The 27,396-nt window shown below is 44.6% G+C and overlaps 1 protein-coding gene across 1 annotated transcript in view; it reads left to right on the top strand.

Moving 5' to 3' along the window:
- CACNA1C (calcium voltage-gated channel subunit alpha1 C) overlaps nt 1–27,396 on the top strand; it is a 681,102-nt gene that overhangs the window by 379,667 nt on the left and 274,039 nt on the right. The window contains exon 6 of the mRNA XM_054988003.1: nt 25,414–25,572. Within this exon, the coding sequence (XP_054843978.1) occupies nt 25,414–25,572 (159 nt within the window). The remainder of the gene's footprint in view (nt 1–25,413; nt 25,573–27,396) is intronic.

Genomic DNA, 27,396 nt, shown 5'->3' with positions numbered 1-27,396 from the left:
GGACTGCTGAGATAAAAGTTGCACAAAAAGCATGTTATCAATATATCTAATTCTCAGCATGGCTCCATCTGTGGATTCTTAAATCTGGAGACTAGAGCCATGAACAGAGAAAATACAGCTTTCTACAAATCTGAGAATAGCCAAGGTTTTCAGTAGTGTAGTGGTTAAGAGTGCAGGACTCTAATCTGGAGAACTGGATTTGATTCCCCACTCCTCCACTTGAAGCCAGCTGGGTGACCTTGGGTCAGTCACAGCTTTTAAGAGCTCTCTCAGTCCCACCCACCTCACAGAGTGGTTGTTGTTGTGTGGATAATAATGGGTAAAAAGTGGGAGTACAATGAAAACTAGAACAAAAGAACTCCCAATACAGGTTATACAAAACCACTCTATGAAAACTCTTATATATATTTAAAGTTCACAAGCGCTCAAAATTTACAAAAATATATACAGTCAATCACAATCAATGAGCAATGCATAAATCTAACACATAATGAATGTTCAGGAATAACACTAGTTCATGGTAGAGTCCCAGTCAAATTTATGCAGTTTACAGTAGGTATAGCTAAATAGCAACCGCAGGAGTCCAGTCCAAACCGCAAGTATTCCTCTGTACACGTCGTTTGTGAAGAGCTCCACTCACCGCAGGCATTCAAAGGCCTCCAATTACAGCCATGCCTATGCTCTACAGACTGTTGGTCTCGTCTGTTTCGCACCACAGTGCTTTTTCCAGAGCAATAAATCATGCAACAAACATCAATCCATTCAAATACAAAGAGTCCAGTCGGCTTATTCCATACAGCATTTCATTCTGACGGTTGCTAGGCAATCACATTAACATTGCCAGCCTTCAAGCCTTGGTTTCTGTCAGTAAAAGGGAAGGGAAGGGAGCAGGACCCTTTCCAGGCCTGTTTTAGCCTTTGAGAGAGGACTAATCAGGGCCAGGAATGGCAGCAACTACCAGCAGGACTGGATAATAATTATTATTCAATAGCAGCCAACACATGACAAGCAATGTTTATAGTGGTTAGAATTTCAGACTAGGATCTGGGACAGATCCTCACTTTGCCATAGACTTTCACAGGGTGAGCTTGAGCTAGTCATTCACTCTGTCTAACGTGCCTCACAAGGTTGTTGTGAGGATAAGATGGAGGATTGAAGAACGACATAAGCTGCTTTGGGTTCCAATTGGAGAGAAAGATAAGGTATAAATGAAGTAAATAAATAATAACTATAACTAAAGAAAAGTAGCGGATAAAAGGTAGGTTGGCTGGTGGGTAGGAAGGAGAGAAGGAAACATGGAAAGGAGAGAGGATATGAAGGCTTCCAGGAGGATTGAAAGAGAAAATTATGTAAAATGGGATTACAGGGGAAAACAAGACGACCTGCACAAATTATTGCAGATCCCCCACTTGTCATTATTATTTAAAAACATTATTTTAGTACATGTTTATGCACTGTAGTTATTTCAGATTAATGCCAACTACAAGGATGTGATCTTATAAATGAAGCATTAGTTTCCATGACTGCATACAGGAAGTAATACTGTATACAGAAAGCTACTGTGATTTTCATAGGCAGACAATAATAAAGAAAAAAATACAATTTTTGTGCATTTGTTCATTTTATCTAATAATGATGATCAAAATACAAAAGTACATTTTGTAGGTTTCTAGTAACACTGTAATATACAGAAATTAGGCGCAAATCTACAAGGGGAGACAAAGCAGCAGGAATGGCTATCATCACACATCAATTAGGCATCTGTTTATTGTGCCATAATACCTACACTAGTGCCAGAAGATGATTGAGAGAACACCATGCTTGCTCGCCATCAGGGGATTGCTGAAGCATGGCTGTCCAACTGCAAAGATGCCAGATGGTTGATCATTCTAAAAGATTATTGGCATATCTGTTTGATCACATATAGTGGGCACTTAAACGTGGCATTGAATTATATTAATTGGCAGATGTTCTGTCTTCTGGAAGATGCTGGTGTTACTAGTGCACTGGCTTCTAGAATTAGAATTCGAACAATTCACCGTAGAAAGATGCACAGGTTAGAAATCGGTATGAGATGTGATCATAAATCAGAGTATGCCTACTCTTAGCTTTATTGTTCTCAGCACTCTATTGGTCTGGCACCTAAACTACACCTGGGGCAAATCCACACACCCTTGGCCCGTCCTGGTGTTGCGCTAAGTGTTCACTAAAAACCCGAAATACTGCGTCTTTCTAGCACAGTTCAGAAATCGTGCTAGAAAGACGCTATACTTCCAGGTGTTTAGCGAACATTTAGCGCAACACCGGGACGCTCTGAGGGTGTGTGGATTCAGCCCTGATTTAATATCCTGTAGTCCACACAGAAGGACCACAAGGACATTTCTGCTGGAAGAGACCACAACAGGACACAAACCTCCATATTTTGTAATGCCAGTTTTTTGGGTACAGTCCCTAAAATTTTGATTTTGTGCACAAGCATTAAAATGGAAGCAGAGGGTACCCATACTACTGAGTGCCCATGCTGTCTTTGAAGGAGAAATTCCAAATCCTGATGTTATTGAGTAGTGGAAAAATACAGATGTGAGAGTGGTTATGAATCCATTCTTAAAATATGTGTTAACTTCAAGTGCAGTGTACGGATTGGACCACAAGTGAGAGCAATGAGTCTCTTGCATTGCCTTTTTAGGAATATACTGAAATACAATTGATTTTTGTATGTGTGATCCCTGTTACAATGTGAGATAGATCTCAAGCTTTACTGCCAGTTAGTATAGGCACAGTCCAGATAAAGTACAACGATCTCAAGTCCCATTGATTTCAGTGGAAGAGATTTAAACATGTACTTAAGTATCTGCTAATAGGATTTAAAGGTGCTTAATTTTGACTGGATTGTGCCCAATGCTAGCTGCTTGGAACAAAAAATGATGTTGTGTTGATAAATGCTGTGTACACTCTTAATCAGTGATATGATGATATATGAAAAGGTCTACAAAGTAAATGTAGGCGAAAGTGTTCTGAGCCAGGTTATTGCATTAGTTGCAAGTGGCCTATTTGGGTGGTATAGATATACTAGGTGGCAAACCGATTTCTCCCCCAGTGTTCCTGATCGTATACTCTTCTATGAATTCATGCACTGCGGTTTTGTTGTAAGCTTGGCCTATAAAAATGTTTTGGAGTTTAGCCAGCTCTTTATTACAGCATTTTTCTGTGAAGGGAAGCAAAGCAGCAGCAGCAGCAACTGATGAGGTGCCTTTGGTGTTAGACCCATAGTTTATAATCTCAAGAGTCCCTTAGAAAGATCTATTCTGTATTTTGCTAACATGTGTCAATAATAAATCCTGCAGCATTTCTCAGAAAATAAAGAATGCCATAATATACTGATCCCCGGATGCGCTTTTACATTTGCAAGATCACTGTCGAAATTTGTCATCCTTTTATGTGCTGTAAATCTCTGAGCAAGTGACAAGTTGAAAGGCTAGAAGGGGAAAAGCCGTGTTCCTAGGAAATGTGATAAAGCTAGGCTGGCATCAGCAACCCAAAAGGCATCAACACTTCTGTAAGTTGTAATTTCCACATAGTGAGAAATAGCATATGCCATCATGAGTCTTTGGCCAGAGTCATGATGCAATAACAGCCTTTTGTGGAATACTGTATCACAAGGACAGAGCTGGATTTATGCACAAGCTACGTAAACTTCAGTTTACTTCTTCCAGCTATGGGGGGGCCTATAAATATCCCACATTACTAAATTACTTTTTAAGATTTTAAGTTATAATTTTTTTTAATGCTATGGGGTTTCTTAACCTTAGCTTAGGGTCTCTGCACATCTTAATCCAATCCTCCACACGGGTCTTAGGATGCTAAGGTTGTGGGTGGCTGTGCTTGAATCTAGACTTGAAAGGTTTGCTCTCTAGCGCAGGGTTCTTGATGTCAGTGGTTGTAAAAGTGCTGAGAGAGTGAGAAGGTGGATTCTGATGAGCATCAGCCAGATACCACTGAAGGCCAGGCTCTACACGTTTATATCAGCCTCGCTTCATGCTGCCAGCTTAGGGTTGTCAGTCTCCAGGTGGTGGTTGGAGATCTCCTGGAATTCAAAACAGAAAAGCAAACAGTTGCTGGTAACTTGCATAAAAAACAGCAGTGGAGAGCAATGGAGTATGAATAAAATCAGGGCAGAAATGACTGGAGGTTTGCCTAAAAGTCAGTCCAAAGCTATTGGTTCTAAGCAGAACTAGAGGGCTGGCTTGTTTACAGGAGTGGCAGCTGCTTTGAGGGAATTTAAACTATGTGCATGATCAGCAAAAAGAATCAGTTTGGCTGAGCCCAAACTGGTATATAATTTCCTAACAGGGTTAACTACATTCATTTCACTAGCATAAATTTACATGTTCCTTGATCCTTCCCTTGTATCCAGCTGGCATGGCATTCCCTGTGTAAAGACACATCCTGACAACAGCATCTGTGGGTCTGCTGAATGAATTTGGGAACTGCACATCAGAGCTCCTTATAGATTTGGCAGGTGCCCATGCCCTTGCCAGTGACGGGCATGTTTGATCCCTGGACTTGGATTTTATCTGGGATAGTGAAGACAGAAAGAGAAGGATTAACTTCTCTTCCCAAGAGAAAATCTCCATTGGCCACATACTTACTGGGTGAATCAAAAAGGTCAAGCAGGGTGATTTGACAGTGCAGTCCTGCACATTCTTACTCAAAAGTAACTCCCATTGTGCTCTGTGAGTGTCTAGGGAGCTTGCTCAATTAATAAGAAAGTGTAGGAAGTAGGGAAACTCAGCAAAAATAGAAAAAAATTGTAATGAACATGGGTGGTCCATAACAACAACAACAACAACATTTGATTTATATATCACCCTTCAGGACAACTTAATACCCACTCAGAGCAGTTTACAAAGTATGTCATTATTATCCCCACAACAAACACCCTGTGAGGTGGGTGGGGCTGAGAGAGCTCCAGAGAGCTGTGACTGACCCAAGGTCACCCAGCTGGCTTCAAGTGGAGGAGTGGGGAATCAAACCCGGCTCTCCAGATTAGAGTCCCACGCTCTTAACCACTATACAAAACTGCTGAAATTGCAACACATCACTTGTGATCCAGATGTACGTCAGGGATGCTTGGAGGAATAGTAGACAGTTGTGTTTGGGGACGCACTGAAATCAACAGCAGGAAATTGTTTCCCTCTTTTTTGAGGGTTAAGGTGAAACATTCCTTCTCATGTCTCTGAGAAGGGAGGGTGGCAGCAGTTAGTGGCCACATATAATTCAGAGTGCAGCCAAACATTCCCAAGTGCAGATTCCCTACCATTGTGTTGCTACTGGCCAGTTAATAGCAACTGTGTGGTCCTAAACAGAAATGATGGTGAAAAGTGCTGTCAAGTCATAACCTACCTATGGTGATCCCCGCTGAGATTTTCAAGGCAAGAGACTAACAGAGGTGGTTTGCCATTGCCTGCCTCTGCATAGCAACCCTGATCTTTCTTGGAGGTCTCCCATCTGATTTCTAACCATAGCCGATCTTGCTTAGCTTCCAAGATCTGACAAGTTCAAACTTGGTTGTTGTGGATTTTCTGGGCTGTATAGCTGTGGTTGGCATTGTAGTTCCTGACGTTTCGCCAGCAGCTAAAGTGAAGCCTCCCTCCATTAGCATTCCACACTCTGGGAAACTCTTACAGGATGACTCAGCCCAACCCAACCTTCCTGAGTACAACAGGCGAAAGATTTGTGCGATCTGAAGAGAAACCCGAGTAGGGTCGAATCCACATTCACCCATTACCCGCATGTTTATCAGATATCTTCCGTTTGCCTCCAATTCGCGATTTTTTCCTCTTCGTTCACATTCCTGCTTCCAATCCGTCTTTCTCGCGCGTCCCTCCGGTCACACGGCCGCTCGAAAACCGCTTTTTTTCCCGCCCATTTTTTTTTATTTTTTTTCAGCGCACTTTTCCGTTATTTCGATCTTGCCTTATAAAGAAACATCATTGAAGATAATGATGCCTCTCTTTCCCCCACTGACAGCACTGATGGCTCTCTCTTGTTTCTTTTTTGGAAATTTGGAAGCATGTGGGAAGCTTTCGTGGGCATTTCCTACGCAGGACAGTTCAGTGCCTGAATTTTACTGAAGTTTCACTTCCTTGGAGTGTCATTATTTCGATATTTCGTAATTTCGATATTACAGTAATATAAAATAAAAAAAAAAAACAGTTAAAAAGGAAGTTTTGCAAGTCCGTTCTGAGGATGGATTCACCCCAAAATGATTTTTCAAACTACTAGATTTGATTCAGAAACAGCATAATCAATAAATCCAATGCTATGAAGTCAAAAACAGTCTTTTGCAGACTACGGAGCACTTGCAAGTTGAATCAGCCAATAGGAACTCTCGGAACAGCCGGAGAGACAGGAAGGGGGTGGTTTTTAAAAAAACCACGTAAATTGCGCATTGGCCTGTTCATGGCCACCGTGAAACTCCCGTTGAAAACCTGTGACCCCATATTCGGGAGAAATGCGAATGAAATGCGTCTGTTTAATGAGGTAATGTGACCGGCACTTGGGATTGCATGGGGAATGCGGGAAACATGCGACTTAGAATGAGTAATGTGGATTTGACCTAGATATAAATTACCTGCCAACTTCTTTTCCACACTGTGACACTGAGAGATCTCTGTCTTTTGGTGCTACACCTCTGAAGATGCCAGTCCCAGCTGCTGGCGAAACGTCAGGAACTACAATGCTAAGACCACGGCTATACAGCCCAGAAAATCTACAACAACTATCGTTCTCCGGCTGTGAAAGCCTTTGACAATACAAGTTCAAACTTGCCTGGACTAACCAGGTTGGGGCCAAACAGAATTATACCCTTCTACATCCATTGATTTCAATGGACATAGAAGGGTGTAACTCTGTTTCAGATTGCACAGTTTGTGTCTCAGTGAAGCTTACCCCTCTAGCATCACAATGTAAGATAAGATACCAGCTAGGTCTCTGGTGGGGGGGAAAGAGTAAAGGTGCTGATAAAAAGATATTCCAAGATATTAGGATCCCGTGATTGTAAGCCGAATTCAGGTTTCACAAATGAATTACAGTTAAAACCATGGTTTTCTGTAGTATTGTAGCCAAGCCGTTCTTATCTTTGCTTCTGTTAAGAGGCCATTCATCACTTAGGAACTTTCGTGCTTACGTGCAAGTCTGATGCCTGTATCTAGGTTGATACCAGGCCATGCATTCTCTCATTAGTTCTTTAAGTGTAGATAAATAGTATAGGCTGTGTAGAAGTCATCATCCAGAGAAATGGTTCATAGTGTGTAGGTCATGTTTAATTTAAATCCTGAATTAGGAGAACCCAGTGTAGGTGCTAACTGATAAAAACTTACAAAGGCTCTAATCTGCTCTCATTGGGTTTTTAAGTGAGAGAAAGTGAACATCCCTGGGTTTATTTTAGATTATATATGCCCTGACGTATTCCTATGTGATGGTGTATTCAATATATGTAAAAAACTTGATTTTCATATTTTATGTGGTGTTACTTTGAAAATTTCCCCTGACCTGGGTAGCCTAGGCAAGCCCAATCTTATCAAATCTCAGAAGCTATGCAGGATTGGACTTGGTTAGTAACTAGATAGGAGACTTTGAATGACAACCAGGGTTGCAGAAGTAGCCAATGGCAAAACACCTGTTAGTCTCTTGCCTTGAAAATCCCAGCAGGGGTCACCGTAAGTCAACTATGACTTGACAGCACACTCCACCCCCACTTTGAAAATTTAGTGTAAAAGAAGAATGAAGTGTTGGGGAAAGTCTAAAAGCACCCCCTGCCCAGTTCTGTAGCATGTTTTACTTTATAATATAGGTCAAAGCAAAACAAAAACAAAAAATCAAAAACAATCTGAAGTCATGGCGCAAAGGGAGAGCAGAGAGGAAATATAAATGTGATACATATATTGCTGTTCTCTGGGAAAAAAGCTAAATCAATATATAATCTAGATTGTAAAATCAATATTAAAAGGGCAACATATCCTGAGCTGCATGCAAACTGTAATACTGCTATTAATAATATTAGTTTCTGATGATACATATTTTTACTGAAAGATTCAGCATTTTCGTTAGGATTATTTTCCTGGCTCGTGCATCCTCAAATCTACAATGTTTTAAATAAGGCAAGAATTATTAAAGCCTTTTACACATTAAAAAGAGCTGCAGACAAGAGGTTATTTAATTTTATGGTGATGATTCTAGAAGGGTAGGTGTGTTGGCCCTTTGACAGCAGAAACAGAGGGTCTTGTGGCACCTTAATAACTAATAAGATTTTATTCCAACATAGATGCTTATGCTAAAATAAAATTGGTTAGTCTTAAAGGTGCTACTGGACTCTTTTTGATATTCCAACATAAACTTTTCATAGACTAGAGGCTACTTTGCCAGGAGCATATAGTGGGTTCTCACGAGGCTGGCTTGGAGTTTTTCAATGATCAGAGGAGGGCTTTTCAGTGCTGCTCTGAGCTTTGAAAGTATCCAGGCTGGCTATTTCATCCAATGGGAGAGAGGCAGAGGGAGCTCCCTCCTATTGGGTGAAATAACTGCTTGGACTTTTTCAAAGCTCAGGGCAGGGCTTTTCAGCGCTGCTCTGAGCTTTGAAAGTTTTCAGGCTGGCTTTCTCACCCAATGGGATGAAAAAGAGCTCCCTCTTCCCCCCTCCTATCAGGTAAAAAAGCCGAGAACTTCTGCTGTGATCTTCTGTATGCTCTGAATTTTTACGGAGCATACCGAAGCGGCTGAAATGTCCTAATCCCGAAGTGGCTTGCCGCTTAGGGTTTAGGGGTATTCCGGATTGTTTTCCTGCTTTGGGTAAACCCAAAGTGGGAAACCTGAATCTTTTCCCTGTGCACACCCCTAGACACTATTGCATCACATCCCTGCTGAGCTCACTCCTCTCCCCAAACCACACCCTCCCAGACTCCTCTGACAAATCTTCAGGAATTTTCCAACCCAGACCTGCAACCAGAGAATAAGAACATAGCAGCTACCCTGTGGGGTTTTTTTATATAGCATATGTACTACCAAGAGTCTCATTAGATGATCCAGTGATACAAGCTGGGGCAAGCTAAATTTTATCTGTGGGTTTGAGAAAAGGCAAGGGGTACTTTTTTAAGCTGATAGGCTTGGTCTCACAGCTTTTCCAATATTTAATATACAGTGCAAAGCCATAATTTTAAAAAATGTAATACAACATTTCTTAAATTGTGAATGACTTCATGGAGAAGATAATAGAAAGATTCTATTATAATATCTTTAAAGTCAGTGCGTAATATGCAGAAGAAAACACTACTGCACAGATATTTTCCAGTTTCTTCTGAGATTTTTCTTCCTGTTTGCTTCCACATTAGCTATTGTCTTCATTAATTTCCTCAGATATTACAGAGAATCCCAATGATGTTGTTGCCAAAATTTTCTTTTCCATTGTTTCCCCTCCTTTGTAAATACCTCATTTGTGGTGAGTTTTTAACCTTGAGTAGAATTCCTGTACCAGTCTTGCTAAAATGTGGTGTGGTAGCCAGAGTAACAGACTAGGATCTAGGAGGCCCAGGTTTGATGCCCTGCTCTGCCATGGATGCTTGCTGTGTGACCTTGGGACAGTTACATACTCTCAGCCTAACCGATCTCCCAGAGTTGTGAAGAAAAATGGAGAAGAAAATGATGTACTTTTGGACCCCATTGGGGGGGAGTAAGACAGGGTATAAATGAAGTAACAAAAATAACATCAAAATTAAATACCCCCAGTGCTGTTTTTATTAATGGTTCAACTCCCCTTGGCTTGATTTGGATTCAGCTTAGTATTTATGAAGATCCTAGAAGAACTCTTAAAGGGGAAAGTTTGCCTCTTTCTAAGAGTTCTGTTTTAGCAAGCAGCAATGATGCCAAAGAGAGGAGCTTTCTGTCCCATTATAATAGGACAAGCCAATAGAACTATATAGGAACTGAGCCATTTGTCAGGAGTCAGGACATGACTACGTGGACATTTTGGATTCTTCCCTCAAGTCAGCTTATTTCTTTAAATCAAGAAATGCTTTCACTTTACTAATTTTTGCAAGAACAAGGAGGGGTGGGGAGTAAGAGCTCCTTACAGAACTTCACTCATGGCTAGAGGTGGGCATGAACAGCAATATGAACTAAAACCCACGAATACCCCGATCAGCTGTTCGCGAACAAGCCATTCATGAGGCGCCATTGTAAACGAACAAGTGGTCATTGCAATTCTCGTTCGTTGCATTCGTCCGCTGTTCGTGAAGCCAGACAGTCAGGCACCTTCAATCAATTCCCTTGGCAACGGAGGCAGGGACTGCCTGAACTCTGTTTGCACTCCTTCTGTTGCCCTGGGAACCCCAATCAAAGCCCAATTTAGCTTGATAGGCAGGTCTTCCTTCCAAGTGTGGAGCTCCAAATTGGTTACAATTGGTTACATGGGAACAGAGACCAGGAGGGAGGGAGGGGGAGGAGGGATATTCTGTAGCCATGGGCACTCCAATCTCATCCCTGCAAACCCTGTTAGGCAGTTCTGACTGCCAACCACAGACCTCCTGCTGTTCTCTATGGAACCTCTGGTTATAAAAGGAAGCATGCTCCAAGCTCTAGCTTTCAGTTTCAGCAGGCAGTGGAGTGGGAGAGAGCTAGCATTTGGGGAGAGAGACAGGGAGAGTGCATTGGAGCTTGAATTTTTTGTGTGTGTGGTGCTGCTGCCAGGCCCTGGGGCCAAGCTCAGTGGGCACTTTGGCTGAGGGCTCACACTGATTACTATCAGTGTCTGATCTGGTCAAGTTTCTGGGAGTGATGGGCTAGGGCTCTACCCCCTCCCTCTGGTTCCAGGGCTGCTGTCAGGCCCTGGGGCCAAGCTCAGTGGGCACCTTGGCTGAAGGCTCACAGTGTTTTCTCCTCATTCCTCCTTAATCCTTATTTGCTGGCACAACGAGTCTTCAGGCAGGGGCCAAGGGTAGTCGTGGAGGGAAGTGCAAAGATTGTCCCGGTTGCCCTGCGGGAAGCAGTACTGGGCGAGGCTCGGGGGCAGCAGAACCTCCTGCTCCCCAAGATTCAGCTGTGGGGGGCTGTGGAGGAGGCCGAAGAGCTCTTGCTCTTTGAAGAGGATTTCCTTAAACTTTTTGAGGAGGAGGAGGAGGGCCAGTGGTCCGTGGAGGAATGGTTGGGGTTCGATGAAACATCCATCCCAAACTCTCGGTGCTGCCCCTGCCTGCAGTCCACCCCTCACTCCGTCTTCTAGTGCCAGCTCTGCAGTGCGGCCTGTAACCCTTCGTCCTCCTTCCCCTGGAACAGTTAGTGGGCCATGTTTCAAGCTCTCCATATGGATACACTTTCGGGCCCTTCCAAATGACCCCCGTGTGGTGCAGTGCCATGCCTGCGATGGCCTTGTACACAGGGGCAATGACCTGAAGCACTTGTCATTGATGGTCCTGAGTAGGCACCTGAAGATGCACCACCTGAGCCTGTGGTCTCCATCTTCGGCTAGTGAAACATCCGGCGGGAGGAGAAAGAGGACTACCAGCTCTTCTAACCAGGGATCAGTGGGAGGGTCACCGGAATCCACACCAGGCAAGAAGCCTTGCCCCAAGGCTGTTGGTGGTGGGAGCAGAATGGTCAGGCAGGCTGCCCTTGCGGAGGTTGTTCCCTCGGGGTCGTGGACAGTGCCGCTGAAAAGGGTGAGGTCAAGGGCTCAGGAGGTGGCCATTCGCGTCATGGCAGAGACGATTGCCCTGGAAGGATTCTCCCTATCCGTCGTGGAGGGCATGGGCTTCTGCAGGCTGCTTCAGCATTTTGCCCCATGGTTCTCCATGCTGTCATGGCGCACCATTGGCCATCAAGTCCTGCCTACCCTCTACCAGTGTGTGCAAGACATAGTGCACAGGGAGCTGTCGGCTGCCAAAGGCCATACCATACACTTCACGGCAGACCTCTAGAGCAGCTGCCTTCACGGCTACCTTGCCATCACTGCCCACTGGTGGCAACCAGAGGACCTCCGCTGCCCCAGGCCAAGAACTGGCACCTGAAAACAGGTGCCCCGCTTGACACTGGGCTACAGGGTAGTTCTTCTCCAGGCCTGGAGGTGAACGATGTTCATACTGGGAAGAACATTGCCACCACCGTAAAGGTGGCTCTGAGGGAGTGGATGGCCGGGGGGGAAGGGTTTATCTGTGGCTTCATGGTGACAGACGCGGGAAGCAACATGTTGGCAGCCCTGAAAGAGGCATCCCTCCCATGCCTGATGTGCATGGTGCACAAGCTGCACCTGGTGGTGAGGGATGTTCTCAGGCTAGGGAGCAAGCTGAGGGACAGCTAGGATGAGGGAACTTTGTGGACGCGCAACCTGCTGGACAGCTGCCGGTGCATCACTTCCCACTTCTCCTGCAGCATAAACTCTTCCCGCGAGCTGTTCCAGAAGCAGGGGAGGGGGGCCCTGAGCACCATGTCTATCAGGACCTGCCCACCCACTGGAACTCCACCTACAACATGATAAGTCGTCTGGTGGAGCAGAAGGGCCCATTGCAGGACATCCTGTCATCGCCGGACATTCTGAGGAAGGGAGAGGAGCTCAGCCTGAGTTCCATGGAATGGAGAGTCCTTGCCCAGATGTCCCAGTTGTTGAAACTCTTTAAGGAGGCCACCGAGCTCTTGTGCTCGTATGAGGCCAGCCTGGGTCAGGTCATTCCCCTGATCCACGGGCTTGACTAGTTCCTGGCCAAGGAGCTCGAGCACAAGCAAGAGCTGCTCCCCAGGGTCAGGGACAGGTCTGGCCATACGGCAGATTTACTCGCCCAATATTCCAAGGGGTTGGAATGGGGGGGCTCGGTGGGCTCCGCAAGGTACTCTCGCACCATGGCTCCTACCGAGTCCTCCACTGCGAGAGACGCGCCCACTGTGCTGCGGCAAACCACACAGCCCACAGACAAGGACCAGAGATCGAGTGGTCCCGTTTCGGTGGTTCTCTCCTGGTGTGGTCTCTTCCCACCTCCTCCCCCTCCTCCTTCTCTGCTGCCTGCCCCTCACTCCCGCTTGGTTCCCTCCATCCTGCCTTCTCTGCTTGGAAACGGAGCACTGCTGTGCAGAGATCCTTTTTCCAGCGCTGCATCTCGCCCCCTGCATGGCGATGTTACCCTTGATATGGGGGTCAGAGAGGGGCACCTACCTGCTGCCCACAATCTCCTTTCCTAGGGGAACCAGTGCCTCTGGGAGCGGGGGGAGGCATCCTCCTCCGCCTCGACAGCCAGCACGTGAGCCTCCACTTCTACATGTTAGGGGTGGGCCCCATCTCCCACCCTTGGTTCTTTCTTTCCAACTTTCTAATGATGGGATAACCCAGATATTTATGCAATCCACCTGTCTCCACAATATCCCTGTAAACGGTATCTGTCTCTCCTGTCAATCCAATACAGGTATTCCATGTATCCATGCATCCCTCTATCCTATACACCTATCCCATACAGCTAAGCACCTGTCTATTGAGAAACCTATCTGTCCCATGTACCTAACCGTCCTATGCTCCATGTCCAACAGTTGTGTTTGGTTGGCAACAGCCTCTGCACCACGCGAGGTGTGAACAACAGCATTGGCCTCGATGCCATGAAGTCCCCTTCTGGTGGACATATGTTGGTGTCTCTGACCCACCAGAGTGTGTGTTTGTGTGTGCAAGACCGCCACGTATGCCACCATGTCTTGCTGGAGGGTGTTCTTTGTAGACTGTTGCTGTGTCATTTGGTTATGCGGTGGCTGCCGACATCACCCACCTTTCGGCCTTGCGGCAGAAAGTAGCCTCTGGGAGGCCTGACGGGTGGGCACATGGGGGGTGCTGCTAGTGAGTGGCGAAAGCCCCCACCCCCTAGAGAGGAGGCGGCCCACTACCACCTCCCTGAGCTCACCAGGCCCAGTGGCCGCCGACGTAACCCACTTTATTGCCTTGGCAGAAAGTAGGCTCTGGGAGGCCTGGTGGGTGGGCACATGGAAGGTGCTGCTGGTGAGCAGCCAACTCCCCCCGCCCCCTAGAGGGGAGGTGGCCCACCACCACCTCCTCGAGCCCGCCAGGCCCAGCGACCACCGACATGGCCCACTTTATTACTTTGGTGAGTAGCCTCTGGGAGGCCTGGTGGGAGGGCACATGGGGGGTACTGCTGGTGAGTGGCCAAAGCCCCTGCCCCCTAGAGGGGAGGTGGCCTGCCACTGCCTCCCTGAGCCCACCAGGCCCAGCAGCTGCCAACGTGACCCACTTTATTACCTTGGCGGAAAGTAGCCTCTAGGAGGCCTCGCGGGTGGGCACATGGGGGTGCCGCCAGTGAGTGGCCAACCCCCCTGCCCCCTAGAGAGGAGGCGGCCCACCACCGCCTCCCTGAGTCTGCCAGGCTCTGCGACCACTGACGTGACCCACCTTAATGGCTTGGTGGAAAGTAGCCTCTGGGAGGCCTGGCGGGCGTGCATATGGGGCGTGCCACCGGCGAGCGGCCAAACTGCCCGCTCCCGAGAATGGGAGACAGCCCGCCTTCAACTCCACTGCTTGTACATGGAGCCAAAGTCAACTGGTGGCTCCAATTGTATCGAACAAGAGTTTCCTGGGGGCATCAGATTTGGGAATGTATAACTCCAAGATCCATATTGCAATCTTGACCAAACTTGGGTGATGGCTGGAGGAGAGCCTGCTGAACACTCCCTGTGAATATGGGCTCTCTAAGTCCGAAGAGGGCCATTCTGGCCCCCACAAACAATGAACATGTTAGTTAACGGGATATGTTCATTACTGTTTGTCTGTCCGTGTTCGTTGATGGCAAGGAACAACGAACAGCATGTTCATTTTATTTTTCCCATTTGTGCTTATGTCTACTCATGGCTATGAGTGGCAAAGAAAGAAAGCTTTTATAGAATATGGCTAACAGTGCAATCCTAGGCACTATACCCTAAGTCCTTGGAAATCAGTGAGCTTAGATGTCTGTAACTCTTTTTAGGATTGCACTGAGTTACAAATCAAGGTCCTGTTTTAAATCTCAGTTATGCAGCCATGAACTTTCTAGATGGCCTTAGGAAAACCACTCTAGACTGCCTCCATTAGGGAGATAATAGTATATACTTATGCAAAGTATTATTATCCTTCTTTTAATGGCTCTTAATTGCCTACTGTGATGGAATGGGCTTTTAAATGAAATGTTTACTACATGCAGCACCCAGAGAATGGAATGGGTTAAAAAACTGCCTGAAGGGAGAATGATTGACAGGCTGCTCCCCCCTCTCTGTGATTGGTCAGAGAGCAAGTAATAGGGATCACATTCCCCTGGTGGGGTTGGGGGAATCCTCCACTTTCACTCTCTGCCACCTGCCACCACTAACCTAGTCGGCAGGAGATGGGGGGAGAGGCACAGGAACGGGTCTCCTGGGTGCGCTCCAGGGTCAGCACGACAACATCACTCCTGGGAGTGGTTGAAAGCCTATTGACACCAATTAGCATTAAGTTGAGTGGAGATTTAAGCCATTCTAGCCCACCACAGAATGCCAGCTTTATCATAGTTCTGATGGCTGGTTCACATACTAATGCTTTTAGCAATATATGCCCTAAATGTAACATGAGAAAAACATTTTCAGGTGGGTAGCTGTGTTGATCTATAGTAGAAGAACAAGATTCAGGTCCAGTAGCACCTTAAAGACCGACTAAATTTCCAGGATATGAGCTCTTAAAAGTTAAAGCTCCGTTCGTCAGACATTTGCAGGCTTTCGCAGACGTATTAACTAAGGCAAAAGAAATGCACACGCACAGGAGAAATGCACAGTTAGCTTGTGTTCTCTGCCACACAGATAAATGTTCCACAACTTCCATTTCTGCTTCCCTATGTAGCTCTGCTGCTGTGGCAGCAATGATGCCTGAAGCCACAGAGAAGCAACTGCGGGCCCATGAGGACAGAACAAGCTGTTTTGGATTTCCTTCCTTGGGTTTATTCTTTTGCTTATTTTTGAGATATGTAAAGGAGAAGGGTCACCAAAAAAGGCCGACATTTCCACACAATAAATATTTTATACATTTTATCAATGTAATTAAGTACTATTTTCTATGAGATCAGTGAAGGCCGTTAACACATTTTGCTTACTAAAACATTTATGGAATCAATTTCAGCCAACAGCAGGCAGCTGCTGCTTTCTTTTTCTTTGCTTTCTTACTTTTTTAGGTGAACTGACAAGCTTTTTAAATAAATGTTGAAAGCTGTTTAAGAGCCTAAATTATTAACATTACAAAAGAATAGACTGAAAGTTTTAAATAATGCTTCTTGACAGCTCTGTTTCCTCAGTTTTTCCATTCACTTGTGCCTCTTGAAGCATCTTATACTTGAGTACAAGACTTATGCTGTGGTATAAGACATATGGTGTATGGGATCTCAGCTCTGCTTCTTCATTATCTTTTCCTTATCAAGGACGTGTCCATGCAAAATAAATAAGAGGATTTCCCCATTTTTCTGCTGTTTTTTTACCCTAATTTTTATTTCATTGCAAATCATTAAGGGATGGAGATTCACCTTGTCGTGTATAAATACTGTAATCCTTTGTAACAAAATTGACTAGACATTTTAAAAGCTATGTCTTCTAGTTGGATGCTTGAACTGAAGACTATTTATTGCTGTACTGATTTAGAGCCAAAAAATTATTCATCATGAGACAAACTATGCTTTTTCCCTCTCCTGCAACAACAACAACAAAAACCTGGCATATTTGCCAAGTGGTGAACTTTTAAGGCGCTAGAACATTTTTGAATGCTTGGACCTGCAGTCACTCTACATACATTCATTTTTACCCCATGTTTCCTCCAAGAAGAAGACGACCCAACATAAGGCTTTACTCAATAAGGAAGCCATGGCCTTCAGTTTGCAAGATTGTCAATGATAGGATGCTTTGGAGGTTGTTAATTCATATGTTCGGTGTTATGTATTGCTTGAGTAGGAACGAAGGCTCCTGAGGCCTACAAGACTATTGGTCGTTTGTGTCAGTAGCAGCCAATTGTAACTGTTGCCTTATAATCTAATCACAGTGCTGCAAGTAGTTACTTTGTATATAGTTCATGCAAATGAAGGATTCTAGCTGCTTACCTTATATTGGTTGTTGTTAAAAGGGAGTGTGGTTTCTGCAAGTATAAATTAGTTACTGTTGAGCCTGAGTGTTGTCTGTCTACTTCTAGCTTCCAATGAAGATGTTTACTATAATAAAGAGCTGTTAATCTCAGTATATAATACTGGCGATGAAGGTGGAATTGAAGGCAGCCCCGCAACGCCAAGAGCTAAATCACTTCTGTTGCTGGGAACTGTCACCTTGGCTGACCCAGAGCTCATACACAGCTGCCCTGTCACAATTCACCAACAGTGAATTATGGCCATTAAGGGCCACTTTGAACCTTTTGACTAAACTTCCGAGGACTGAGAGTCATACATTGCGAGGTTCGAGTTCTATCTTGAAGTGAACAAGGTCACTGATATGGTCCTCCAGAGTGCGACCTTTGGCGTCTGTGGGCGGTCCACTTTTGACATAGCCTGGGTATTCATGGAGCTGGCACAGCTCCAAGCTACAGCATTCAGTGTCATGAAAGACTAGCTCTGAGACTATTTCCCACCACAGCCATCAGAGATTGCCAGCCGGCACACTTTCTAGAAGTGGGACCAAGCCTAGGGCGAGTTGGTGACCATTTTCGTTACAGCTCTCCGGCAAGCGGCATGACAATGCAGTTTCACTGACCTAGAGATTATGCTCCTAGATCGACTTGTATGTGGTCTCTGGGACGAGATGCTGCAATGTCGGCTGTTCACCAAGAAGGAACTCATGTTCAAGGAAGCCCTTGAGGAGGCACTAGCAGCAGAAGTGGCTGACCAGTTGACAAGAGAGGTGCGCCAGGCGTAGAGTTCTCCCCTAGAAAAAAAGGCAGAACTGGTCCACCATGAGAGCATCGAGAGCAATTTGGGGGACGATGACAAGGTTCACAGGACTCTAGCGGTACAGTCGAAGCGAACCGAACCACAACACACTAACGAATTACCCTGCACCATCTGTGGAGGATGCCATGACCAGAAGAGATATGAGAATAAATATGCCTGTGAAGAAGTGATTTCATGAAACGGGATGGAATAATATATGCCGGCAAACCCCATAGGCATGGCACTTTGCGTCTTTTTCATCCTTCAAGCAAATTTACAGCCTCATATCTTCATACTGGACTTGCCTTTGAGTGTCTGCGGGCACCCATTTGAATGAATTGTACCTATATATTTTTGGATGTTGTTCCCACCATTTTGGACAGAATTGCATTGTATTGAATGATTTTCAGACCTTGACTTTGTAAGATTGATTATCTATATTTATGTACTCATTGTTATGGAATTGAGCACTTTTTGCACTTATTGCACTTTATAAAGATCCGTTAGATATTTTTGGTTATTTCCATTACTGGTTACTCCAGGAAGTTTCTGGTTGCCCATGACCAGAAGTCCTGCAAATTCTGAGACACTGAATGCCAGGCTTGCCAAAAGAAAGGGCACATTGCGTGTGCATGTAGGGCACCCAAGAGCAGAAGTTCTCCACTGCAACAGCAGCTAGAATGGAAGGGTTCTTTCCAGCCTGAAGAATGCCACTCCATGACCAAGTGTTCCTGCTGAACCACAGTCCTGAACACCCGAATACCCACCAGAGAGAAAATCAGGGTAACGGTGCATATCGAAGGGACGCCATGCAAGATGGAGGTCGACACCAGGTCGGCACTCTCAATCATCTCGACGGACACCCTCCACCGAGTGCGTCCCAGAAAAATAGACCAACAGCTTGAGCCATGCAACATACACTTGACAGACTTCCAGGGTCTTCGGGTTCCAGTGGTGGATATCGGCAAATTTGAAGTCAGTTTTAAAGACTTACGTGGTCCCCTCCACCTGGTCGTCGTCGAGGGGCACTGCACAAGTTTGCTGGGACTTGATTGGTTTGAGGCATTGGGAATACACATCACCAGCATCCAATAAATCAGCTACTTGGACATCGAGGATGTCTGTTCTGAATTCCCAACCATATTCGACGGCTCCTTGGGGCGGTACACCGGACCACTGGTATCCTTCGACCTGGACCCTACAGTGCTGCCTATCTGTTTGAAAGCTCGACGTGCTCCCTTCACTCTCAAGCAACACATTGATGAGGAGCTAGACCAGCTGGTCTCACAAGGTGTCCTTGAGCCAGTGTCACACGCCTGTTGGGAGACTCCCATTATCATGCCCATCAAGGCCAATGGGACAGTACATATCTGTGCAGACTTTAAGTGCACCCGTAACAAAGCACTGCAATAGCATGCTTATCCTGTGCCAGTAGTAAGTCACCTGCTGGCATCGCTAGCAGGGGGCAAGATCTTTGCGAAGATTGACCTGGCACAAGCATACCAGCAGCTTCCAGTAGATGACGCCACCGCAGAAGCACAGACCATCATGACTCATTGAGGCACGTTCAAGGTGAAGCAGCTACAGGAGGGAGCCGGAGGTTTCAGGAATGCCCAGGAGGTTCCAGCAGGGCGACTTAGTTTATGCCAGAAACTACGGGGAAGGGCCAATCTGGGTTCTGGCTTCAGTGCTCAGAGTGACTGGGCCAATATCCTACGAGGTGGCCAATGCCACTGGCAGAAGACTCCAGAGACACACTGATCAGCTACGGCAGCGCTAGCTGGAACGGGCTCAGGGGCAGGACAGAGACTATTCACCCTGCACCACTGACACAAGGGCTGAATTGGCAGCGACCGAGCAGAGTGCAGATTGTCCAGTGACACCAAGCTGTCCAGACATTCAATTGAGTCCAGGAAACTCCGCCACTTATCCTAGTGGGGTAGAGGCTGTTGTTAATGCCGAACCACCCGTCAGAGGACCGTCTATATCAGAAGGGTTGCGTAGGTCTCAGCAGGCATATCTTATTGACAGCAGGCATACCTTATCATTGTGACACTGAGAGATCTCTGTCTTTTGGTGCTACACATCTGAAGATGCCAGCCACAGCTGCTGGCGAAACGTCAGGAACTACAATGCCAAGACCATGGCTATACAGCCCGGAAAATCCACAACAACCATCTTATCGACTTCATTTGCGATGGGTAGGGGGGAGGGGTGTTATATGTTGCTTGATTAGGAACGAAGGCTCCTGAGGCCTACAAGATTATTGTAGGCCTTTTGTGCCGGTAATGGCCAGTCATAACTGTTGCCTTATAGTCCAATCACTGTGCTGCAAGTAGTTACTTTGTATATAGTTCATACAAACTAGCTACTTACCTTGTATTGGTTGTTGTTAAAAGTGAGTGTGGTTTCTGCAAGTATAAATTAGTTACTGTTGAGCCTGAGTGTTGTCTGTCTGCTTCCAACTTCCAATAAAGATGTTTACTATAATAAAGAGTGGTTAATCTCAAAATATAATAGTCACCATGAGTAAGAAGCTACTTGATGGCACATAACACACTCCCTCTTCATCCAAGCAGTTCTGGGTAGTGGACATAGTTCTCCCTTCCTCATTTTATTCTCACAACAACCCTATGAGATAGGTTACGCTGACAGAGAGTGACAGGTGCAGAGTTCCCTGCAGAATAGGAATCTGAACCCAGCTTTCCCTGATCCTAGTATGGCCCTATAATCGCTGAATCACGCTAGCAGTCTTTTCCTTGTGCTATTGGGACTCAGCAAAACATCCAGATTTGTGTATGATTTTGCAATTGTATTTCTCCTCTCTGTTATCTTAGGGAATTAACATTCTCAGAAGCTCCATCAATCTTTTGGTGGGAACAGTTGTTCCTGGCTGTCTTGCCTATTATTCCATCTCCAGCTAATAGCTTTTGACTTGTACAACCACCCATTTGTAAGCCCAGAGGGCCACACTGGTGAGCTACCATTGTCTGTCTAGCGCCCTTGTGGTACATTTCAGTACTTTAATGGAGTGGTTAATAATGAACATGCTTTTGTACATCCAAAAAGCAAAATGTCTTTTTGTGTTCTTTAATACCCACTCAAATACCGAGGAAAGATCTGATCCTAGATACTAAATCAATCATGAATTCGAGCCCTTGGTGTGATTGATGTCTGTGTTATGGCTGCATTTAAGATTGATAAATTCTCCAAAATACTTTGAAAACTAACAACCTATGGGATTTAATTCTGCTATCTTATAGAGCCACAAAATACAAATAATTTTAAAAATAAAACATTATCTCATATCAGAATCCCTTTTAAAATTGGCTGTCGAGGATTCTGAAGCATGAACTTCATAGCCTGGTGCTTAAACTTGCTAGCCTAGTGAACCAACAGGTATGGTCTGGGTCCATTTTAAGCACAGCAGGGTGTAGGGATGTGTACGAAGCTTCTCAATCAGCTATACCCAGTCTACTCTATAATGTTCATCTTCGGGTCTTGCCTGATCCACAGAATGGTCCATTCTACTTCCTGCAGCTCAGGCTACATTAACTCCTGGGTTCCAGGGCCTTGCGCCTGTGGTCACATTCATATCTCACCTAAGGAGAACAACAGTATGGCAAGACTTTTTGATTCTGTAGCGAATGCAACAAATCTCAGTTAATTTTTCACACTACAGCCAGGAAGATGACAGGAATGAGTTTGAAATGCCATATGGCAATGTATCAAGCATTAAAGTGATTGAATTGGTTGGGGGCTGTTGTTTGTTATTACTGTTCATAATACACCAGACGGTGGATATGAGGTCCTCGTCTCAGGGGCTTCCCATCTAAAGAGCAACAAGATGGTGAGACAGGGTGAGGGAGACGGAAAGACTCGTGAAGCTTGCAAGCAGATGCATTTGTGCTTACATTGCAGTACAATGAAGGCAGGCATCAGTTCCATTCCATTACCCAGGATTAAAGTCACAAGAGGGAGAGTAAAAAGAAAACCATTGCAAAATATGCAGATATCTAGGCAGGCCTTGGAAGATAAGAAAGTGAGAGGTGACAGTGTGTGTGCTCTGAGAGCAGTAGAACTAGTGGCAGGGGTGGGTGAAGAAGGGTGGTACAGCTGTGTAAAGCAAGTTGGAGGTCAAATGAGGCCATGAAGGGTCTTCAGGGAAGCTCTGCTGAAAAACTTCTTATGTGCTCAATTAATTAAAAATAGTATCCAGAGGTATCAGAGGTATTAAAACGTTAGCTAACTTTATCAATGTTTACTGCAATCATCGTGATTTTGGTGATTACAATTAAATGTATAATATCTCAAGATTAGTATCCTAAAGGGATCTCAAGAACACCTTTTTTTAAATTAGGAGAATTCAAAAACTAGTTCTTTAAACAGTGTATGGTTATGTATTTAGAAAATGTATATGCCACCTCTGAAGAGACCTGCTTGAGGCAGCGCACAAGGTACAAATATGCAAGAAAATCATAAAAACTACAGACATAAAAACAAGCCATAAAACAGACCTCAGGCTGAATGGCTTTCAGAGTGGTTGATCTTGAACCATCCATGGCATTGAGACACTATGGATGAATGGAGTTCTATCCGTGCAATGATATGCAAAAGAATCACAGGAAGCCTGCATGTTTTCTGGGTCCTACATAGAAACCCCTTTGCAACCCAAAAATGCATGACCAGATGGCATTGCGGGGACACCACAGTGCCAGAGAAGTGAGCTCTTTTCACCACCGTCACTGCCACGGATTACGTATAATAATGCACTCTTGCCTGCATTTGGTAGCATTTGCTTCAGTTTTTCTCTGCTTGTGCTGCCCAACCATTTCATTGGCCCAAGCTCCTGATGAGTCATCATGGGACGTTCCAGTATCTATGAGAGGGGAGTCGATTTTCTAGAGCATCCTGGATCATCTCTGTATTCCGCAGATTGGATCATCTCTGTATTCCGCAGATTGAATAGGGTTTTGACAGGCATGCCAACCTGTTCAAGAATTAAAAATTTCCTTTCATACCTATATTGTATGATGGCAAAGGCCCTACAAAAGGCCCTATATTTTTGGATCGATACACCCTCTATCCTAGCATGCATAGGTCAAACATGTAGAAGATGTGAATGGGTAGATCAGACCAATGATTATATACTGGAATATGAGAGAGCTCCCAGAAAAATGAAACTATACTCACAGCTGAACTGATTTACAGTTTTGTTTGGTGGGAAGGAAAATCTTACTCAGGGTCTGCCCACTTAAAAAATTGAAACTAGGGCTTTGCAAAAAATATTGTAATATAATATATTTGCTAACATAAGATGGTATAATATTGAGGTACTGAAGACGCTGAGAATTATAGACCTTATATTAATTGTTATAGATGCAGAGGAGTTAGCCGTGTTAGTCTGTGGTAGCAAAATCAAAAAGAGTCCAGTAGCTACTGGACTCTTTTTGATTATATTAATTGTTGCATGTAATGTTCATAATTTTTTTTAAAAAATAAAGTTTAAACTACTGAATTATCCAACATGTAGACGTTGTAACTATATAAAAGTAATCTTTTCTGACAGGAAGTTAGAGTAATTGATGGCAGTAAGTTCTTGCCCAGAAGCTGCCGCAAAAACTTCAGAGAAAGGGAACTTGTAATTCTTGGCCACTTCTGAAGCTATTAGGTGCTTAAATTGATGCCTCTGTTAGCATTCCCTGCCCTAATGACATAATATTACTGCAATGTTTATTGCAATAGTTTTTCCATCTCTTGCTCTCTATACTTTTGCAAACATGAGTGCATTTACAGTAACTTTGCACGTTCTGTAAAGCAGATCTATCCCCAAAGGAGCACTTTAGCTCTGGTTTTCTGGCACCAGCAAAAGCAGTGTCTGCATTGCACTCCAGAAGATATTGTTTTTCGAGTAACCAGTAATACGGTCCTTTTTCAGATAAAAAACTTGCTTCTTACAACTTTTCAAACAAAAAAAAACTTGCTTCATAAAACTTACTTAAAAAAGTTTACTATCATGAGCCATGCCAGATCTTGCACCTTGAAGATGTGGGCAGCAGGAGGAACTTGACAGACATATTCCGCTAGCAAAAGCAGATGATACTAGTTGTTTAGACTAGCAATAAAGCTTGACCTGGAAGCATTTAGAAGGATCAGAGAATATCACTTCACTGATGGTGCAGGGAGACATCTGTGGTTAGTTATAGGAGGATAGCCATGTTGGTCTACAGTAGAATGGTAGAATTTGAGACCAGTGGCACCTTAAAGACCAACAAGATTTTCAGGGTGTTAGCTTTTGAGAGTCAGAGCTCCCTGAATGGAGCCTAGAAGCCTGCAAGAGTGCAGGGCCTACCATGAATTCCTCAGAACTAGGCTAGGCCAGGACAACCCTAGGAACCAGGCCAAGTTATCTCTCCTGTAGTTACTGTTACTAAAAAAACCTTCAGGTTTAAGGAACTGGGTGTTTCATTGTTTGTTCCGCTGCACAATAGTTAGTGTGGTTGTCCAGGGCTGGTTAATAATGCACAAGGTGTTACCGGTTCAAGACCTTCTGTGGGACTTCTGAAACAATCCTATATGGCAGGTCCAAGGTAGCCCAGTCAGGGGAAGTAGGGGCACCCTGCGGTCAGCCCCCATGACATCTTCCTTGGCAGGAGTCGTAAAGGGGATGTTAGGACCAATCAAGCTATGTGAGACAGGCCAGAAGATTTACCCACCAGGAAAGCCAGTTGGGTGTGTCTGGCCATGTGTTAGAGGCCAGGATGAAGTTGATTGGCATGGGAGTTCCCCCATGTGAAGTGGTAAGCACATTGGGAGCTAGAGACAAGGGCAGTAGGGCCAAGGGAAACAAGTTGAGATCAAAACAATGGGCCAGACAATGCATGTTGGAGAGGGACTTAAAAAGGGTCACCAGGTGCTGCCTGGGATTGGCAGACGAGCAGGAGTAAGCAAGCTCCTCCTCCCACAAGTGTAAAAAGAGTTTGTATTCACCAAAAGAACAAAGAACTTCATTGGGGGTTGCTGTTGTGTCCTCTTGCTTTACCCCATAGTTCTTTTACACTCCTGTCTGGTGGGATGGAATGATGCCACCTTCCCAGGCTGCTGTGGCCCGCTATATTGACACTGGACTGACCATCTAGAACTGTGTGTTATGGGTTTGGCGGCCCTCATCACGTCCTAATTACAATGGACAACTTCTATATATATACGTTTAATTTGTAAAATAGATTCTAAGAGTAAAACCACGTTGGCATTTTATCAAAAAGTGTGTGTTTGTTTGTTTATGTCATTTATAGTCTGCCTTTCTCACTGAGACTCAACGCAGATTACATAGTGTGAGATTAGTACAATCAGTATCAAGGATTAGTCACTTGCCTTACCAGAACATCAAATACCCAAGACATATCAAAAGAAGGATTTACCACTCGCACTTGTTGTCCAGTAAGTAATTTACTTCTTGTTGCCTCTCTCATTTCAGGCCTCCAGGTGGTTTTAAATTCCATCATCAAGGCCATGGTCCCTCTGCTGCACATCGCCCTGCTGGTGCTGTTTGTCATCATTATCTATGCCATCATCGGGCTAGAGCTCTTCATGGGGAAGATGCACAAGACTTGTTACTATGTACAAGGGGTAACAGGTAAGTGGGATGTTCTGTAGGCACGATATACTGGTTTACATTTTGGAGCCTAGTACTAGTGGAAAGCAGACTTAAAATGTCCTTTGACCTAACAATAGCGCTTGCAAATGTGACTGTTCATGTAAATCATCACCAGACCCGTTCTGCTCACTCAACACCCTGCCCAGAGCTGGGATCCAAAAGGGAAAGAAAGAGAGCCCCACCGGACAGCCTCCATAGCACTGTTTTACTTAACACAGAATAGTGCTGTAACCTCAATGGGTATTATAACATATATACTGTGATTGGAAGGGGAGCCATTTATCCAACTCCATAGGGAAGCCTGTGTGAAAGACTATTTAAGAGGGTTTTCCTGTCTCCACTTTAGCCTATTGGAGAGTTATGATCTGACTGTGAATTCTATTAATTTTCTCTACAGCCAGATTAGATGACTCTCAGTGCAATCCTAAATAGAATTACTCCAGTCTAAGTCCATTGATTTCAATGGACCTAGACTGGTGTAACTCTGCTTAGGATTGCACTGTCTGTCCTTGCACAAAATACCAAATTAAGGGTATGCGTAGGACCAGGTGTTACTTGAAACAGTCCTACCATTGTCATGATGGCCCTATGAAGTCCTGATAGCAAGCATTACCAAGACCAGCTTGGTCAGCTGAGGCACGGAAACTGTTAAGACAATGCACCAACAGAATCTCAGTTCTGTTGTAAGATTCCAGCATCAGGTACAAAACCCTGACATTTGAATAATATAGAACTGCACACCTGGTAAGGAGAATTGAATCTGTTTAGGAACTCCACCCTCCACCGACCATCAGGTCTGATCTACTCCTGTATCAAGAAACCTGCCAGATACAGTTGTGATATGTTCATTATTCAATACTTTCCCTCGCATCAAGTCATCTTGCTAATGCATGCAAGATCAGCCCATTCATCCAGGATGAAGTCTTGAATTATAGTTGACTTTCCCATTACCAGCCTGAGATTTAGTTAATGAATGTTATGATCCAATGGTTTACTGATCCAACGTTCCCTTGGCTGGGGAAAGGCAGACAAGCATACAGCACTCTTGAATTTCTTCACCTTATCTGGTCCATTTAGTTCCTCGCTGTAATCTCACAGAAGAGAAGGATAGTAACAGAAGGGAAGAATGAGGTATTTTTTTAAGCCAAAAAAAACACAGCAACCCATAATTTTTATACAACTCCTCCAGAATCTAAAAAAACCCTCCAACCAAACAACAGATGTTAAAAGAAGTCAGAAGAAAAAAACCCTCACTACCTTTGGAAACAGCAAGCCTCAAAAACAGGGGGGAAATTAATCTGACATTTACTCTCTGGGAAATGCCCAGATGTTTTTATGTCCAATTGGGCGGTGAGGTGTGTGTGTCTATTCAAGTTACTTGCTGTTCTTACTGGCCCTGTTGTCTCTCCTTCCGTCAGCAGCATTAGAGAGAACCACTAGTTTTGCAAGTTGTTTGCTTTGCGAGAGCAACATACATTCCATGGTGTCTAATGCTGTATGTATCTTTTATTTAGCTTCCTTTACTAGCATTAGAATAGCTTGGACTATACTGGAGAAAGCTGTAATCCATAGTTGTTTCCTTGTGCAGCACAGCAAGGAGAGATAGTAGTCCATGATCATAAGCACAATGTATAAATTGAAAAGCCAAAGGAGACCAACTGAAAAGGAAATAAATTGCTCTGAAAATACCAGTTTACAGTTTCTTCACAATAGCCTATATTCATTTTATTTTCATGTTTTGGTCACCATCCTGCAATAGGATTGTTTCTTTATTCATGCCATTCATGGCTCCCATAATTTCTT

The sequence above is a fragment of the Eublepharis macularius genome, chromosome 9, assembly GCF_028583425.1.
Source record: "Eublepharis macularius isolate TG4126 chromosome 9, MPM_Emac_v1.0, whole genome shotgun sequence".
In the NCBI taxonomy this organism is placed as follows: Eukaryota; Metazoa; Chordata; class Lepidosauria; order Squamata; family Eublepharidae; genus Eublepharis; species Eublepharis macularius.
This window is presented reverse-complemented; position numbering and strand designations above follow the sequence as displayed.